At 42.5% G+C, this 19,802-nt stretch overlaps 1 protein-coding gene across 20 annotated transcripts in view; it reads left to right on the top strand.

Moving 5' to 3' along the window:
• Positions 1–19,802, top strand: part of PTPRM (protein tyrosine phosphatase receptor type M) — an 840,386-nt gene that overhangs the window by 717,997 nt on the left and 102,587 nt on the right. For all 20 annotated transcript variants that reach the window (XM_054460379.2, XM_054460383.2, XM_063653925.1 and 17 more), the window contains one exon: positions 12,405–12,492. In XM_054460379.2, the coding sequence (XP_054316354.1) occupies positions 12,405–12,492 (88 nt within the window). The remainder of the gene's footprint in view (positions 1–12,404; positions 12,493–19,802) is intronic.

Below are 19,802 nucleotides of genomic sequence, written 5' to 3'. Positions count from 1 at the left end.
GAGCCAACACACCTGGCCACCATTGTTCTTATTAATACTACTGAATTGGTTATTTATTGTGATTTTACTAAAAGAATTCTTATGTCGTCAAAATCGTTCGAGACTGCATTTTTTTCTTATGACATTTCTTGGCAAAAACTCAGATTCCCTTTCAGGAATTTTCTTTGCTGAAACAATCTCTAGCTATTGTGTGAAAGTCCATTCTGGTAATGTGGGTCCTCCAAGGGCATTAGCTCTCGGCTGTTTGCATTTCAAAATTGACCCTCAAGTTTACTTTCATTTGCTTTCAACTCTGTTGGCTTCTTGAAAATGTTTTAAGGCAGTACATCTAATAAGCGTGAAGCATCTTACTTTTAGTTTAATCCCAAACCTTGTAGTTCTAAATAAAAAAAATTGAACCACGTGCCCCCAAGGTTTTAATCTAATATCTGGTTTCTTGAACTGGGGCCAGCTCTTCATTTTTTAAAGCATCAGCAGATTCTAAATACAACTTTTGGCAACTTCCTTTTAGCATCTGACCTTGGTTCACTTAAACTAATTGTTATCCTTTCAGCAGACTGTGATTCTGAAGGGGGAAGAAACACTATACTATAAAACGTTAGAGGAGTTTTTAACATTTGGGGTATAATGCCCTCCATGTAAAGTGTCTCTTTTCAGTATTACTCTCTTCCTGCCTCTACTAAAAATTAAAAAAAAAATTAGCTAGGTATAGTGGCACATGCCCATAGTCCCAGCTACTCAGGCTCAGGAGGCTGAGGCAAGAGGATCTCTTCAGGTTGAGGCTACAGTGAGTTACGATTGCACCACTGCCCTCCAGCCTGGGCAACAGAGCAAGACTCTGTCTCAAAAAACAAAAATAAATAACATAATACTAACAATAACACAGGATAACAAGTGCAGCTCTCTGTGTTCCAAAGATGATGGTAATTTATTTAAACTAGACGTAAGTATATACTTTTTAAAAAACATATCAAGGACCAAGCCTCAAAAATATTAAATTTGAATGCACTCAGGATGCATGAATCTTCTGATTTATAATTATCATGTATTTTTCCTCATACAGAGCTCCGCCTATATTCCAGGTAGATGCTAGGTGCTGAGAATGTGGAAGACTCAGCCCCTTCCCTTGTGGAGTTTATAGTCTGGGGAGGACAGAGATGTTTGTGACTCTAATGACCTGTGCATTTCCATCAACATTCTACAAGTTCTACACATTCTACTAATAGCATGCCAATTCAGTGGCACTTTATATGTGCAAGCCAACATGGTTTTTTCCACTGACATTCACAGGTTTTAATGCAGAAAGCAATCCTGTTAAACAATTTAATTTTAAAAATTCTACCGTAAACATTAAAAAGCAAATTCAGTAACTTACCTGTGGTCACACAGTTAGGAATCAGTCAGAGCTGGGATTTAAGCCCAAATCTTCTGGTCCTACATCTCATTCTTTTGCCTCAGCACCACTTAAGCCAAGATAAGATGGTGAATTCAGTTTTCACCAAGTATGAGATGCAAACAACTGATGATGTACAAGGTGATTTTTAGGAGGCCCACGCATGGGGAATAAGCTGTGCTGAATCGCAGGTGAGAAAGTGATTGGCTTTCCCGTTAGTTGTCTTTCAATACTTTTGATTCGCCAGGGAACCTTGGTGGGAGGCAAGCGTTCTCTCTCAGCCAAAGGAGAAGGGCCTGGCCTCAGGCTCCGAAGTAGTCAAGCAGCACTGCCTGGCTGGATTGGATGCTATTGCTTCGTTTTTGTTGTCTCAACTTTTTCTATTATCTTTACCTGAGGAAAGAGTTCTTGTCTTGGCTGCGTGGTGGCTCACGACTGTAATCCCAACACTTTGGGAGGCTGAGGTGGGCAGATCCCTTGAGCCCAGGGGTTCGAGACCAACCTGGGCAACATGATGAAAACCCGTGTCTTTAAAAAATACAAAAATTAGCTGGGCATGGTGGTGTGCACCTGTAGTCCTAGCTACTCAGGAGGCTGAGGCAGGAGGATCACTTGAGCTCAGGAGATCAAGGGCTGCAGTGAGCTAAGATCACACCACTGCACTCCAGCCTGGGCAACAGAGTGAGACTTTGTCTCAAAAATGATGCGAAGTTTCATTTGCAAGTACTGTACATGTATTTGCATATACATGAGTTAAATTTACATCATTCAATAACAGAGGGAAGTGGTGAGGGGATGAGGGAAGTTGTGAAGGTGTACATGAGTGACTAAAATTTGGAAAGACCTCATGAGTTGCTGCTGAGTCCTCCTGACTGCTCTTGTCACTTGCCTCTAAGGATTCTCATTTGCTCCTTCCCATCTGCTAGTTGCAACTTCCCAATTTCAAAGCACATTAGTGAAATGAGTAACGTTTCAAGGGAGTACATTCAGATGACTACGGCATTCACCCAAGATCTACTGTGAGATGATGATCTCTCTGTTTCGAGAGGTGAATTGGTTCTTCCAGGATTCCCAAGGGTGGCTGTAACCACCTCTGACTCTACAGATGAGTGATCAGCACCACGTGGAAACTTCCGCCATACCAGGATTTCTGCTCCATACCAGTGCAGGCTCATTGTTTTCACTTATTTAGAATCTCATATTTACTCTTGTAGACTAAGGCTGACTGCCAAGACTTCCCTTACAAGAAGTAATCCATGTGATCTAAAGTGAGAGTATTCACATTCTTCAATAAGATATGACATTTGGCTAAAAGTCAGTCTTTAAATAAAAGGAGAGCCTCTATGACTTTACTGATAACTTTGGGTTATAAAGTTCCATACAAGTGTTTGCTTTTAAGAGTGGGCATTGAACTTTCTGGCAGAGTAAATTGAGATGTAATCATTTTTTGCTGAACTGTTTGAAAAAATATTTCTAACCTTATTTTCTAAATTTCTAAAATAATTATCTGTTCTAAATTTTGATCTTTAGTTACCATGACTTAAGTATTGCAGGAAGAGCCTGGGAATTGTGCTGATGGGTTTTATAAATTAATAGGTGTCAAAAAAAGAGGCACAAATATCACATTAAAATTCCTTTTTCTGCTATACTTATTCATTTCCAAGCCTGTCATCTCTTAAAAAAAAAAAAGTATCCTTAGATTTTCAGTCACATTTGATGGAGTTTATGTGCTCTGATTTCTGAGGTGAGGATATTTTAAAACTTCACAGCTCTCCAAAAAATACCAGGAAGAGGATGTTTGCTTTAAAAAAAAAAGAAAAAAGAGAGACAAGAATAAAACCCCCACCCAACTTCCAAATACTATATAGAGTCAGTGAAGGAAAAACAGACATGGGAGGAAAAACTGGAAAAAATTATCTTGGAGACAACAGCAAAAACTGTCAGTCAAGTCAGTAAGGATGTACTGTCATCAAGGTCTCAGGTTTTCATATTAGAATGAGAATAGTAACAGGTGGCCTTGATGGAGCACTGGCTGCATGCTGGGTGTGTCACACATGTTGAGTCTCACCGCCCTTCATGTGGCCATGGTGTCAGGAGGGAGACTTGCTGAGTTTTCAAATAGGAAAGTGACAGGTGCTCTGGTATGTTTATAACAGCTTACTCTGGGACAAGTTTATAAACTGGAGGGTGGCAAAGAAACCAGTCAGGAAGCTACTGCAATAATGCAGGCAAGAGATGGGTTGGAGGCTGCTCTCCAAAGGAAGCGAGCAGCTGAATTTCCACAAAAACATCCATCTGCTCTCTAGATGTTTTCAAGATGCCTTTTTCAAGGAGGTATTCTTACTGCTCTCTAAGGATCTGGGCGCATTTGCACAGGCTCACTGTCAAAGTCAGGTGCAGAGATGGAGGATATTACAGCTCTTGAGTAGTGTGAACATCCCAAACTCTGGCAATATCTGCATCAGAGGCAAAATGAAAATTGCTGTCTCTCTGCAATGTGGGGTGGCAATCCTGGAGACAGGACCTAAGCCTAGCATGACTTATAGAAACACAGATACTTTCAGCTGCCTCTAAAACAGAGCAGTCCTCTTTGGGGGACCTGTGACAGATTGCTCAGTGACATCACTATTTTGACACCCCATTAAATTACCATGGCCTCTTTGGGTTTGCAAGGGCACTGCAGTGAGAACAGGGGCAGATCCGAGTTCCAGAATCTTCAAAGATTGATCTCATTGATATACATGGGAATCAAGAGATAGGCAAATTGAAAAAGTCAGCTTTGACCAAGTTTTGTGTAATAAATCTAAACACGTAGAAACCCTTTGGTCCAGCTTCTCCAGGACACCATCCTCATTCCATAAGAAGCAGCAGAGACTCTTGCAGGAAGAAGGAATCTGGAAATGCAGGCTTTGACTTCCAAACTGATGAAATATTCTTGTGATGAGCCCTTGGAGCCCCTGAAGGGGGGTGCCAAAGAAACAAGGACTCCCTGAAATGCAGCTGAGAGTTTCATCATGGGCAAGATGACAGAGGCACCCAGCCTCGAGAAGACATTCCAGATAAGGGGGAGCCCCAGGCATGGCTGAGGATGTAGGTCTCTGTTATTAAACTGTTTTCTAGGGAACAAAAGAAAAGAGCAGTGCAGGCCAAGAAAGGGTTGAATATCCCCTAACACCCACCGTCTGCTTCTTACAATTAATGCCCTACTGACACTCACCCCAATTATATCAAAATCATCCCCTTTTTGGAGCCACCTTACTCTGCATCAGTCTCTACAATCCCACAGAACATTGGCCTTGTCCAAGGAATGTTCAGCAGCCGTGAACACTCCGCAGTTACTGTTTTCATGACTATTTCCCCTTGTCACTCACTTGAAGGATATGTTTTTTTGCTCTTGCCACTGATCAGTGGTTCTCAACTTATTTCTGCTCCAGTGCTCTTGAGGGCTGTGTCACTTCATTAGTGGGAGCTGACTACCACAGTGCTTCTGAAGGTGGGAAGAAAGGGGACTTTTGAAATTGAGCAAATTTGAAGAGAAAGAAAGGCAGCTTGATTGAGGGTCCCTCCAGGGTGTTCATACTCACATCGCCAGGAAGCATCGCTGTGCAGGTGGTGATAGGACTGTGCCACTGAACTGGCTTTCCATAAAACGTGGTAACCAGAAATCCTTGGTGGCTTAAGACCCATGGCCAGGGTGACTTCAGAGTGCCACATGCACAGTGCAACGCAGCAGGCACAAAGCCACAGGTTCTGAGCCAGTTTTGTGGCCAAATGGAGGCGCACTAAGTTCAGAGTGGAATGGCCTTCGCTTGGGTCCCAGCTCTTCTGTTTACCAGCTGTGTGATTTCAGGGGAGCCACTCAATGTCTTTCATACTAAATTTCCTTATCTATACAACAGGATTAAAATGCTCACCCCTGATAGAGCCTCACAAACCTCATAAGCATGTATGGATCAACAGGAAATATATGACATTGCTGTGGAAAAGGCACTTGTAAAATCCCTCATACAGAGTAATATTCAATAGAATAAGAAACATATTCTAAAGCTCAGTCAGACATCATGGGGACTGTTTATAGGCATGAAAACATTGTGTGTGTGTGTGTGTGTATATATATATATATATATGTGGCAAACCTCAATCCCGTTGTCAAAAGAGAAAGAGCTATTAGGTAAAGGAAGATAATTGTACGATAACAGTTGCCAAGATCATGATGGCTGCTCTGAATCCTGCAAAATAGAAAAATTCTGCACAATTTCAAATTGGATTAAGTTGCAGTAAAAAGTGGCCAGAGATTAGCAGCTTCTTTAAAAGATCAATGAATGTTCACATTTAGATTTCGGTTTGTTTAGAAACCCAGTTCGTGTGTCTAGATTCTTGTTTTCACCCAATCCTCACCTCTCTTACCCGTGAAGCATCACATGCTCCTTTTGCCTGCGTTTGTTCAGGACACTGGAGAATGACAGTGACCAGTGACCATTGCCGTCACTGTGCCTGAACTTCTGGGGCACTCTGCTTTGTGGCCCATCAGGCAAAGTTAGGTGTCTTCAGTTGCTTTAGTGCTATAGCAATAAATAGTTTATATGGGATCTAATAAAATGCGATGCTTCGAAGCACCAGAAGAGAAGTCTGAGCAGAAAACAAAGAAAGTTCACAGACTTCGCATGCCCCCGTGAGTTCATCTTCCATCTTTCAGGGTGATGATTTTAGTCATTTTACATGCACAATTTTATTCATATGAGAAAGGGAGGAAAAATTCTATTTCAGAAGCATCTAAAAAACTTGACCCTGCACTGCCTGAAAACATACTGCACATTATGTACGGCCTTGACCTGCATCCCTTTCTTTCTGGCAGCTTTTCTGTTGAATAGGATTTTTTTCTTCTTTTTTAATATCTAGGAGCTGTGGCATTTTTAACAGACTGCATCGTTTTGGAGTAATGTTCTCTTGAGGTGGGCAACTGAGATGTATAATTATATCCTGTGGAAAATGGTGGTGGTATGAGGGGTGGGGAAGGAGGTTATTAAATCACAAAAACATGTTTCCTATTCAGAAAAAAATGACAGTATGCAGGATGTTCAATTTCCTTCTGCTCTGTACCCGTGGAGAGTACAGCATCTTCAAGTGGGGAAGTCATTGGTATTCATTGGAGCTTGCCTGGTTTCATTTTTATTGTTTTGGAGACTTATTACTCTTTCAGATTGGTTCCCAGGTCTGCTGCCTCTTCGCAGTATATATGAGCTAAGGTAGTCAGAGGAAACACTTTAATTACATTTTAAGTAGAATAAAAGCATAAGTATATTTATGAAAATTCTAACAGAAGATGCAGTGAGACCATTAACTTAAATCCCAAAAATAGATCTAGTGTTTTTTTCATAATAGGAAGTTCATAGTTGGTGTGTTAAATTATACCTGCATATTTAAAATCTGCCCTAAACACTAAATATTGCCTAAATGTGCATATTATATTCAAAATCCCACCTATAAAACTTGTGCTGTGAGCAGGGGCCATCATTGCCTGCCTCGCACACCTGTCCTTAAGTTGCTGCTCTGCAGATGGGATGTCCTCAGGGGCTAAATGATGCTTTTAGCCTTGGTTCCCTCAGCCATCCCTCCTGCTCTCTCTCATTGGGCCTCTTGTTCAAAATTATGCCTGAGCTTTGGTCGAATTTGATTTTAGCAAGCCTGAACATAATTCTGTCAAGGGAAGACTCTGAGGTGAGAGTTAGAGGAGGAGTTGGAGGTTGTGCTTAAACTTGAACGTAAGGATTTGTCTCAGGCATAGAGAGGTGCAAGGAGAAGATAAGCAAAATTTCCTCCCGGAGACCAGAAGCCAGTCGTTGGCATATGCTTCGAAAATCCTTACTCCAAAGAACAAAGTTCTTTTCTTTCTGTCGCACTGGGAGGATTCAAAACCTGATTGTCTTTACTTTCAACAAATTTGAGAGGAACCCTCCTTTTCTACAATATAAATTATTTGGTGATTACTTCCCAAGAATCTTGGTTCAGAGTAGAATTCTTCTTAAAGCATTCAATATTCAATTTCTGTAATTTTAAAAGAATGTGTAACTTTTGACCTCTTAAAGATAAAAAAGATAGCTAAAGAACCTTTTATTCTTGCCCAAAGAAAAATGCACAGGCGAACATCTTATAAAATGTGCATTGACTTTGCTTAATTTATTAAAAGATATTTAAAAGTGAAAAAGTATGTGAAAAGGAACATAATAGAATAATTGCATGGTAAAGTTACACATAACCCACTGTTATTTGATTTTCCTCAGGCACATTTTACTGTTGTGTTTATTAGTGATCATGCCCATCTCATGGTCTGCCAAAAAAAAAAAAAAAGGAAGGAGGGTGGACTCACAGGGTCGTTAGAGAATCCTCAGTCTCTCTAGGGAAGGAAGAATAAAGGAAGTATATCTGCCACCTCTGCAGCTGCACATCTGTGGCAGTCCTGGCTGCAAACGAGACATGAAGCAGTATTCTAAGGCACTGACGGCAGTGTTCCTATCCCAGTTACTATACTTGCCCTGAGAATTGTTAGCCAGGAAAGCAACCAGGGGCACACAGTCTGAGAGATCCATGTACTGTATCATGGCTTCTCTGAATATTCAGTGGCTCCAGAGCTACAGATGAAGTTTTATTTTCTAATTAAAAATTTAAACACTTGGCTTTTGTCTCACTTTAGGCATAAGAGGGAGTCTAAAGTAAATATTTTCTCAGATATCTTGAAAGTATATGCTAGAAAAAAGCCATAACATTCAAAACTGGATCCGTCTTAGGAAAAAACATTTTTGATCTCCATAACAAAAGGAAATAAAAGCCAAGGCAACCAATCTAGAAAGCCTTTCCCTTTTCTCTCTGGGCTCCCATAGGTATATTACTTATTTTCTAAGCCAGGGATAAGGACACATGGTCTTAATAATCCAAATGTATCCATGGGGAAATTGGCTATATAATTGGAAGGAGCACTTACAGAAAATGCAAGACACCGTCACCCTATCTGTATAGAGTCAGGAGACAGTGACATTTATCTATGGAGGCACTAGTTATCTGACCTTTTCCTCAGAGCATCTCTAATTTTGTTTTGTTTTTTAAAAAATACATTTTGCCATTTATAGTGATTCATATAATTCCTGGATAAGAAGTTGGGAGGCTCATTGCATGAAGGTGAACTTTTCCTGCAGTGGCTTCCATGCAATGAACACATATCATGTATGAGAAGAAAAATTCCTGTTTTATAAAAGTAATCAATAGTTAAAATTTAGATGACTTTTTTATATTCTTTTGTTGTAAACATTCTTTCAGAGACAAGCAGAGATAATCTTGTCATGGAAAACAATTGTTGGCTATGTGTATTTAAGTTGACTTAATAGTGTTTTCTTCTCAAGGTCATTGGGGTAAGAGTGGTACAGAAAAAGCAGTGGATAAAGAGTCAGAAAACACTGACTTCCGATCTAGGTTGTGTTAGAAGATGTTGAGGTGTCTGTCTTCATCTCATGTCCCTCAGCTGTAAGGGACAGCTCATGTCCTCTCCTCCAGTGAGGATCAGGTGAGAGGATGGACTCATTCATCTGCACATACTTTTGATGCTCTCATAATAAGTGCTCAGAGATGGATAAAACTTGGGCCCCATCTGTAGGAAAACATTCTGGGAACTGTAGTGCTCAAATGCAGTACAATTGGTTATTATTTCATTTGTTGATTTGTGTCTGTTTCTTGGTCACCAATTAAATGAAAATAATAGAACTAAAATAACTATTTTTAAATACAAGGGCTATTGGCAGTCCTGTGATAACCACAAATGCTGAAGAAACACAGCTGTGATGTGAGCATCATTCCCCACCAGGGAGCTTCTGTGTGTCCAGAGAGGGCAGGGACTCTCATGTGGCTCGGGTCCCCACGTGATGGCTCAGGGAATCTAGGGGCATTTTCTGTATGAGTTGAGGCTGTGGATTTACTGGAAGACTTCAAGGTCTCAAAGTCAGTTTTCTTCTTCCATCTTCCTACAAAAAACAAAATCTGAGAACTTTTTAGATGGGTGGAAAAGGCAGAGGGAAGTGAAATTGGTAATTAATCATGACAAACTCAAAGTGGAATTAAATTGTTGGAAGTCAAATAGTAGTTATTACTCAACTATAAAATTATTGTCATTCGTAGAGTAACAAAGACAGTATTCAGAAAAAGAGTATCTGACTTTAAAATCCCTGAAGCTATTTTTAAATGCATGTTATGTGGCAGAATAGAAGCTACGTGTTCAAATAAATCCCCTGATTATATAAAGGTCTTGTTCTAGATGGAATCAACCAGCGATTTTTAATGATAGTATTTGTATTGAGTTAATTTATTAATAACCTGAAAATGTTTTTATTTGTATTTGCCCTGTATCACACAGGGTTTTACTTCTTGTATTAGTCCATTCTCATGCTGCTGTGAAGAAATACCTGAGGCTAGGCACAATGGCTCACTCCTGTAATCCCAGCAGGTGAATCCCAAGGCGGGTGAATCACTTGAGGTCAGGAGTTCGAGACCAGCCTGGCCAACATGGTGAAACCCCGTCTCTACTAAAAATACAAAAATCATCTGGGCGTGGTTGTGCATGCCTGTAATTCCAGCTACTCGGGAGGCTGAGGCACAAGAATCATTTGAACCCAGGAAGCAGAGGTTGCAGTGAGCTGAGATCGTGCCGCTGCACTCTAGCCTAGGTGACAGGGTGAGACTCTGTCTCAAATTAAAAAAAAAAAGAAAAAGTAAATACCCAAAACTGGGTAATTTATAAAGGAAAGAGGTTTAATTGATGCACAGTTCCGCAGGGCTGGGGAAGCCTCGGGAAACTTACAATCACGGCAGAAGGAGAAGCAAACACGTCCTTCTTCACCTGGTGGAAGCAAGGAAGAGTGCCGAGTGAAGGGTGGGAAAAGCCGCTTATAAAACCATCAAATCTCATGAGAACTCACTCACTCTCAGAACGGCATGGAGGTAACCACCCCCATCATTCAATTACCTCCCACCAGGTCCCTCCCACAACACGTGGGGATTATGGGAACTACAATTGAAGATGAGATTTGGGTGGGGACACAGCCAAACCATATCACTCTTCAACTAGCGATGCATAGTGTGATCTGTTAATACAGCTGTTCATATATAGCACATCTGATCCTACCATGTTTTTGAAATGATAAATATAAGGTAAAAACTATTATGATAATAAAGTGTTACCTATGATCACAACTAAGGGACCTTAAGATGAGCAGATTAAACCTCTTAACTCTTAGGTTTGTAGTGTTATTTTTTTCAATCTTCTGTGTTGTGTTATAAAATGGTGTTGCTCAACTGTTTTGTTGGGTGAATGTACAGAGGACAAGATCTGAAGCCTAAGGGCAGGACAGACCTGGGGCTGGGGTCTTCTCCAGCCAGTCTCTGATGCAAGCTTGGTTGCATGGTAACAGCAGTATCCATACCCACCAGGCCACAGAAAAGGCATGGACTTGACAAACTATGTCAAGTCCATTCCATTCAACTGTGGAATGAAATCTGCAGACTGTGGATAGGTAGACTTTCCAAGCCTTAGAGCCCCTCACACACTTAAGCTGCAGAAATAAAGCTTCATTTTGAGATCAAAGGCAAAATATACTACAACCAAACACCACAGTTATTCATTCATTCAGTAACTAATTACTGGATTCCAAACATAAATGATGAACACGTAGCCCCCACTCTCAGGGAGTCCACAGCCTGGTGGCAGAGACAGACATAGAAACAACAGAGGATGCCAAGCACTGTCCACTTAGTGGTCAGAACACTGTGCGGCACACAGGCAGGCAGAGCGGGACACAGATACCCCGTGGCGTCTGCAAGCAGCGTGTCCTACTGCGGCAGTGCTAAGCAACAATTTACCTCATGAGGGAGAGTCGGACCCATAAAAAGGAATAAATACATTCTACCTAGCGACAGACTAATCTGAAAATATTGTAAGTGGTGGAAATGGCCAAGATGGCTGAACACCACAGGTGAGATGGAGACTGGGGAGGAAGGAAGAGCTTCTGTTTGGGAGAGAACTTGAAAGCCACCCTGGAGCACATCTGAGGACACGAGTCCCTAATGCCATGTTCTCTGGCCCCAAAGCGTTCCCAAATGGTGCTCTCATTCATCTGCTCGCCCTTCATCTCTTCCTCTTTCCCTCTCTCTTCCTTCCCAGTGGGTGCCAGGAAGTATATGAGTACCGTGGCAAAAAACAAGAAATAGCTTTACTGAATCCTGTTCACTTCCATCCTTTTCCCATAACCTCCTCACATAGTTGACCACATAAAGGTAAAATGTAATGTGAACTAAAGTGGAAATAAAGACACACATTTTTTTTTTTTACTTGTCCACTGAGAGTAGGGAACATTTTCATTACAACTTGAACAAAAAAAATTGAATAACCTGAAGATTAAAGATTCCAGGCATCATAGTGCCAAATCCCTAAATAAATGGACATCTAAACTCCATTAAAAATGAAGAGAAAACTTTGGCAGAGTTTATTACAGGATTTTAGCCTGGAAGTCATGAAGTCTCAGCTTACCTACTCTCATGTTTTAACCAAAAATAACCTTTCTTCAATTAGCAATTAGGGAGAAAAAGACATCACTGTATCTCTTACAAGAATATTGAAAAATGACAATATAATTAAGAAATTGAGTGAAACATTAATTTTTCTGTATTAAGTATTCAGGTGGGATGGGGATGAACATGTGACCATTTTTACTCGATTATACAGAGAAATTGTGGGTTCACTCTTCAGCCTCCATCCCTGTGTTTGAAGATACTAACTAAAGGAAAACAAAGTTTAGAAAAAGCTAAATGAAATATTTAAAATATAATGTAGTGTAATAATCTCTTGTCTCATTTCTGTGGGCATTCTTTCCTTCTTGACCCTCGTTCTACGTTTTTTAAGAACATCCTCCATTGTTAAGATCCCTCTGTTTACTGCACCAAATTGTAATTCTCAGTCTCACTTTCCTTCTAGAGCTTCTTTGAAGGGCAGTCTGCACCATGGGACTCAGCTAAGAAAGATGAGAACAGAATGAAGAACAGATATGGGAATATCATTGCATGTAAGTGTCAACATGTCATTGTGCTGTTGTAGAACTTCCTTTTCGCATCTAGTAAGATTGACCACCAGGCTCATACAGAGGAAATTTACAGTGCAATTACCTCCTTCATCCTTCTAGAACAGCTGGTGTTACGCTTGTACTAAAGAAAGAAATAACTATGTACCCCCACTTCATCACTGTACTGTTGTCGCGGGCCCTGTTTTCCTTTTAGATTTAAGGTTTGGGTAACACAGGTAACGTTAAAATGCTGAGAAGGAAAATGCATTTTGGATGGAGTAAACATTATAGTCCTAATGTTTCCCAGCTGCTACGTGAGAATGAATGGAAATAATGATGCACAGCTTGCCTTAACGCAAGGAGCTCAGCGTTCTCCGCAAACATTAACTCATTAATCCTGTGGACACTGGGTTAGGTAGGTCAGTAATAGCCCCATTTTAAGGACAGGAAACTCAGAAGTTAAATGATACTCCCCATATCACAACACTCATTAGCAAAAGAGCTAGGATTATAGCTTAGACATTCCCAGTGCCTGTGAAACTGAATGTTACCAACCCGTAATGCCTTGGATGGTTTTTAAGTCGAGCCCAGCCTCATTAATGTTCCATAGCAATGCTGAGACACGCGCTAGATTGATGAAACCCCTTCTCCCAGGGCCCGCACTATCCATCCCCCACATTAAACTGCTCTCCGTCATCCATGACTGCATCAAGGCACTGACGGGCCCGCTGTAGTCGCCTAACATAATTAATACTATTTATAAAGATACATAAATTTTAAAAAACAACACAACAATGCAGATAAGGCCAAGAGAACATCTCGCTCCTCGTGTCTCATTTCTTACGAGAGAACAAACTTGGGAGGTTTGGTTATTCCAGAGGAGGGATCTATTAGCTTTATTGATTGTGAAAGTGCTGTTAAACTGTCTTTGCCTGAGTTCACATTTCTTAGTGTGACAGTACAGATTCTCTAGCAGTGCTGCCCACAGAATTTCCTGTGACTGCAGAAATGTTTCGTGTCTATGCTGTCCCAGATGGTAGCCATGAGCCACATAGGAGTGGCTGCACTGTGTACTTGGAATATGGCCATACGACTGAGAAACTGAATTTTACTTTATTTCTTGTTTTTGCTGTTCAAGAGTTTGACAACATGAATTTTAAATTGTATTTAATTTTAACTATTTTTAATTTAAACAGCCCATGAGGCTAGTGGCTACTACATAGGACAACACAGATTTCAGTGTGTTTTAGAAAAAGAAACTGGGGGGTAGAGTGGAGCTTACATATGACACAAAACGTCCCAGCTGAGTACTTGCTGCTTTCCCTCCGGCCATCAAGAAAGCCAGATCGCCAGTGTTGCCAGGTACAAATGCTAGCTTTATGTGTTTTGTAAGTTGGTTTTAGAGCGTGCTGTATTTAGTAGCACTGGAGTGGTCATGTCACAGTCCTTTGTAGGTAGGAGATGCTGTCCTGAGGTCTAGGGTTGATTACTCCTCAGTGGATCCCATCAACACTGTGGGATGTGTTCTTGATACTGGACACTGAGGACACAAAGGCCATGGAGATGAGATGGTGCCCCTGTCCCCAGGATAAACCCGACCGGGCAGTCAGATCTCTGTGGCAGTAGTCCAGCGCCATGACACAGGGCTTTGTTGCAGCCTGGTACACAGTGTTCCAGAGGCTCAGAGAAGGAAAACATGGTTTCTTGGTCTATCTAGACCCTTCCAAGCTCCTTCATTTTCTCTGGGAGCCCACTGAAGCTTTGCACTGTTAGAAGAATTCAGATTTCTCCTGATGGCTTACGAGATCCTTTCCAGGAGTCCCTTCAGCTCTGCAACAAACTCATAGAGAGTCTTGGAAGTGAAGTGGGGAATCCCCTTCCCATACCAAGTGGAAGGGACATTGCTGAGCCTATAACCTCATCGTTGTAGCATCACTGAAGTGGCCTCATGCTGAGCATACAGAATGCAGTGTCAAGGGATGTAGCCTTGGGTATGCTGAGAGATCCAGCTAGCCTTTCTCCAATACAACATTGAGTCTGCTTCTTCCCAATGTATAGTTTAGTACCTCCTCATGGAGACACTGAGATATATTTTTGAATCATGAGTGAAAAAAGCTAGCATTTGCTGAGCACTTACATATGCCAGACTACTACTCTAAGCACTTTGCACATAGAAACTTGCTCTGTAACAACACCACGAAATAGGTAATATTTTTGTATCTATTTTACAGGTGAGGAAATTGAGGGATAAAGAGGGTTAAAGAGTTTCAGTTAATAAGGTATGGAGGCAGGATTCCAACCCAGGAGCAGCTTTTATAACCACTGCTGGATGGGTGCTGGGATGACTGGTCCCACTGGCTTGGTTTTCACCAGGTGTGGTGGCTCATACTTGTAATCCTAGCACTTTGGGAGGCTGAGGTGGGAGGATTGCTTGAGGCCAGGAGTTGGAGACCAGCCTTGGCAACAAAGCGAGACTGTGTCTCTACAAAAAAATTTTAAAATTAGTTGGGCGTGATGGTGCGTGCCTGCAGTCCCAGCTACTCAGGAGGCAGAGGCAGGCAAAGATGGGGATGACCCTGTATTGATTGTTTCCTTTCTGTAAAACGTCTGCAGGCTCCCCACCACATTGCAAGCAGATTTTATCCTTTAAACCTCCAGAGATCCTGCCCTCTTTGTCTCCACTTGATCTGTGTGGGTATTTGGTGTACGGCTGTTTGTCACAGGAACACTGAATTCTGTTCCTGTACCCATTGCTCGTCACAGCTGGACAGAGAGTATGTACTTAAAAGGGTCCAATAATCCATCTCTTCATTCAATAAATATTTATTCATCACTTTCTTTTTGCCAGACTCTGTGGGAGGCACTGCTATAAAAAGATAATGAAGGCTGAAGCAGGTGGATTACATGAGGTCAGGAGCTTGAGACCAACCTGGCAAACATGGTGAAACCCCGCCTTTACTAAAAAGACAAAAATTAGCAGGGCGTGGTGGCATGTGCCTATAATCCCAGCTACTCGGGAGGCTGAGGCAAGAAAATTGCTTGAACCTGGGAGGTGGAGGTTGCAGTGAGCCGATCATGCCACTGCACTCCAGCCTAGGCGACAGAGCAAGACTCCAGAGGTCTCAAAAAAAAAAAAAAAGAAGATAGTAAAACACAAGATACTGCCCTCCTAGTAGTTACAGTCTAGTGCAGGGGGTTGGCAAACTTTTTTCTGTAAAGGGTCCAGTAGTAAATGTGTTAGCCTTTAAAGGCCAATCTCAGTCTCAGTTCAGCTTCTTGGCTCTGCTGTTTTCATGCAAAAGCAGCCACAGACAATACAGAAACAGATGGGTCTGACTATGTTCCAGGGAAACTTTTTTTCAAAGCCAGGCAGCGGGCTACTTTTGGCCCACAAACAGTAGTTTGCTGACTCCTGGTTTAGTGAAGAACAGATTCCACAAGGGGAACTTTTTCTTACCCCCCAGGGCACATTTCTACCACCAAGATAGTTTTCAACTCTCAGGACCCTGAACTTAGGATCAATTTTTTCAGCACCCCAAATAGAGATATCAAATGTGATTTGTGTGTCTGGCACAATGTTGTCAGAGGCGGGATGGGTTTAAGTCTACCTCCTACCACCATGAATTTGCAGTCTGTGGCCAGATCAGGATAAGACATGCATGAAATAATAGATCTCAGGTCTGTAAATAAATGGAGAATGTGCTGTGAGGACACCACTGGGGACTTGCAGGAGAAGGGTGAGTGGATGAGCGGCAGACTAATCAGGAAAAGACCTCTCGGGCAAAAGAGAAGGACATAGGGTTTGGAGATAGGAGGAACCGTTTGGAGTCCTTGTCATACCACATACTGGCTCAATGACCTTGGGTGAGTTGTGAGCCTTCTCAATGTCAGAATTTCCTGACAAGATCACGTGTTGTGGAAATGAACAGAAATGCCACATTAAAAGAACATTGATCATTGTTACCTGAAAAAAAATCTCACTTCTTCATTACTTCTGTGTTATTCCTCTTGAGTTTAGCAGATTCATTACTTCATTTAAAAAAAAAAATCAGCATGTTGAAGTCTCAGATTCCAAGTGATGAGCTGGTAGGTAATTCAGGGACCATCCTGCTCCTTATTGGTGAGCACTTCTGTGTGCAGTGGCCCACTTCTGCCCAGGCGGGACTCTGGCTTCCGTTTCCGGGCATTGCGGTGGGCTGTCATTTACCCATGACCTCTGGGGCTACATTTTCTAGCCCCCACCACCCTCCATCCCATCCCTTCCAGTGCTCTTTTAGTGTTTCTTTACTGGGTTGTGTTATTTTTGTATCTTTCTAGGGACAGTGTCAAAAAGAGACTTCTCTGTCCAGCCTCCTAATCTTCCTCTCACCTTCCATGGCGTCCTGAAGCCCTTCCCTGGGTATCCGTGTTACCCCGTCCTCTAGTTTGCTGTTGCTTCCTATACCCACACACACATAATGACCCACACATAGATCATGACTCACACGTACATAGTGGCTGTTTCTTTATGGACATAGTGAATAGTATTACCATCCCCCGCCTAAAAATTATGTAACTGTGGAAAAGTCAGTTCCACTTCCTGTAAAGTCTGCTTCCTAGAGCCTTGGACTTGGGATAACACCACTAACTAGGATGAGGAATTGGGAATTCAGTCAGCATATCTTAGAGATTCTTGTTAGTGCTTTTCAAAGAACACAGAAGTGGTGTAATGATCACATTCATTGTTTTGCAGCAGTGTTTGCATATAAAATAGTTTTAATGGTCCTTAAAACTGTTTATTGGCTTTTGCTCTTAAGTAAGTTAACTTTTCCCTTATTTACACTATAAATTTGCTGAGCTAGCCCCTTCCAAATATAAACCAACACCCTACCCACCATTACCGCCCCTCCACACACAAGCATAGCTCTCCTAATACTCTCAACAGTTCCTAATTATAATTAACTCTAAGCTTAAGGCACACACCAAATCTCCCTGCTAACGAGGCAGCCCCCTTGCAGCCGGCTCCTTTTTCTAGGGCCTGGTAATTGGAGATAATGAGCCAGAATCTGCAGAAGCTTCCCAGGCTCCCTTCCTCCTCTCTTCTGATCTTTATTCAACAAGTATGTATTGATCTGCCATGTGCCAGGCACTGTGCCAAACCACAGTCATTCTTTCAACAGATATTTGCTGGGTGCCTGTTATACACCAGGCACTATTCTAGGTGTCAGCGACAGAGCAGGGAACAAAGCAGAGAGGATGCTATGCTGGTGTCGTGCTGCACCTTCTTGTGGGGAAGACAGGAGCAATTGCTGAGTGCAGGGTGTAACACCCATGTTAGGAGGTGAGCACGCGGCAAGGAAAATGAAGCAGAGAATGGAGATTGGTCAGGGTGGGTGATGTTTTTAGATTGTGGTCAAGAAAAGCCTCCCTGAGGGGATGAGATGCCAACCAGGACTTGAAACAGGTGAGAAGGCGGAGGAGTGTGACCGCCCAGGTGGCCGGTACATTAGGGAAGGCTGTGCTGCTGGAGCATCGGGAGTGGGGTAGGGGCAGAGGTGGGAGATGCAGGGACTCTGGGGTGACCACAAAAGCAAGAGCTGACAGGGCATCTGCCCTCCTGAAGCTGACAGTCCTGGAAGATTTCGTGGGGGAGAAGGGGGTGATGTAAATGATTACAAAATAAAATTCAAGTTAAGGGCACAGAAGGAGTTAACATGGTACCATGAGAACTCACAACATGGGGACTGAATGAGGAGGTGTGGGAAGGCCTCCCTGAGGATGGGACATGGAAAACAACTGAACAGAGGGGACGGAGCAGGGGGGATGCTGCAGAATTGGGAGGGGGTCATGTGAACAGACCCTGTCATGCCGGGGAGCCCCTTGGGTCTGAAGAACTAAAGGAAGGCTGGGTGGCTGGAGCTGGAAGGACAGGGGTGGGAGTTGGGCTAGAGAAGGAGGGAGGTGGAAGCCAGACCTACAGAGCCTTCTGGGGCAGGTTGAGGACTTTTGTCTTTATTATAAGAATAAGGGAAACTTCATTAAAGGGGTTGGGGGGGTGTTAATAAAATTTCATTGGAAAATTTAGATCTGACTGCAGAGAAAGTAGGTTCGAAAGGGACAGCTGTTGAGGAATTTCCAGTAGCCCGAGTGTGACACGATGATGATGTTGGCTAGAAAGAAAATAAGTAGATGAATTCAAAAGAAGTAATGGACCCAACCGAAAGATGGATGGGAGACAGGGTGAGGAAGACAGAAGAGCCAGAGATGACTCCTGAGTTTCCGACTTAATGGAGGATGAATGGTTAGATGGATGATGGGCAGTTGAGCAGGTAGACACATGGAAGGATGGATGGGCCGTTCCCTTCCTGTATTATCCAGGATGGATAATACAGGAAGGGAACCAGCTATGGAGAGGAGCTCAGGTTGGCATGAGATCAACAGCAGCTTATGAGTTTGATTTGGGGACATATTGAGATGCTTTTGAAACATGCAAATGAGATGCCAAGCAGACAGTTCTGTAGACTGCTGTGAAATGTGAAAGAGAGGGGTCTGGGCTGGATTATAAATCAGTGGCCCATTTCATGGGTCATGTGGGTGGTGGCAGAAGCCATTGACAGGAGGAGGTGATCTGTGGAGGGAGCAAGGAGGGCATAGAGAGCCCAAGACCCAGCTAAAGGGGCTTTAATAACGGGCGCTCCTGAGACAGAACTGCTCAGCGGTGCAGGGAGCACTGTCTCATGGAGAGAAGGGGTGCTGCTAGTGTCCTGTTGGTAGATCTAGTAGATCTAGTACAGCAGAGACTCTGATGTAGTGCTGAGGACACGAGGTTCCCTCTGAGGTGGGTTACCATGCCCTCCTACTCCATTTCCTAACAACAAGGTGTGACTAATCAGCGACTGGAACTTTGGACCTACCCCAGATTCTTCTAACCAGTGAGCCAATCTTGGTTGCTCACATTGAAGGCTTCACTTTTCTAACATTTTGTTTTATAGCAGTGTGCTTCTCTCTGCTAATTGAGTGACTCCAACAGTGTCTTTGAAGGGAGAGAACCAGAGTTTAGTTAGGTAAGAATGGACTGGCAGAGTGAGCTTTTGGCATTAAATTCAGCTGGGCACGAGCAAGAGAGAAGCAGATGGACACAATACGTTTAGGAAGGCATAGGGTAAAATAAATAAATCCCTGCCAGGATTCTGAAGAATAAAGAGAGAGCTCTGACACAGGGATTAGTCAGTCAGAAAAAGAGTTAGAAAACAAGGCAAGACCCACATGAAACCAACAGGAAGAGGTGAGTTCATATGGAGCCACCGTCATCGAACTCAAACTTCCTGCTCAGA

Source organism: Pongo pygmaeus, chromosome 17 (assembly GCF_028885625.2).
Source record: "Pongo pygmaeus isolate AG05252 chromosome 17, NHGRI_mPonPyg2-v2.0_pri, whole genome shotgun sequence".
Lineage (NCBI taxonomy): Eukaryota > Metazoa > Chordata > Mammalia > Primates > Hominidae > Pongo > Pongo pygmaeus.
This window is presented reverse-complemented; position numbering and strand designations above follow the sequence as displayed.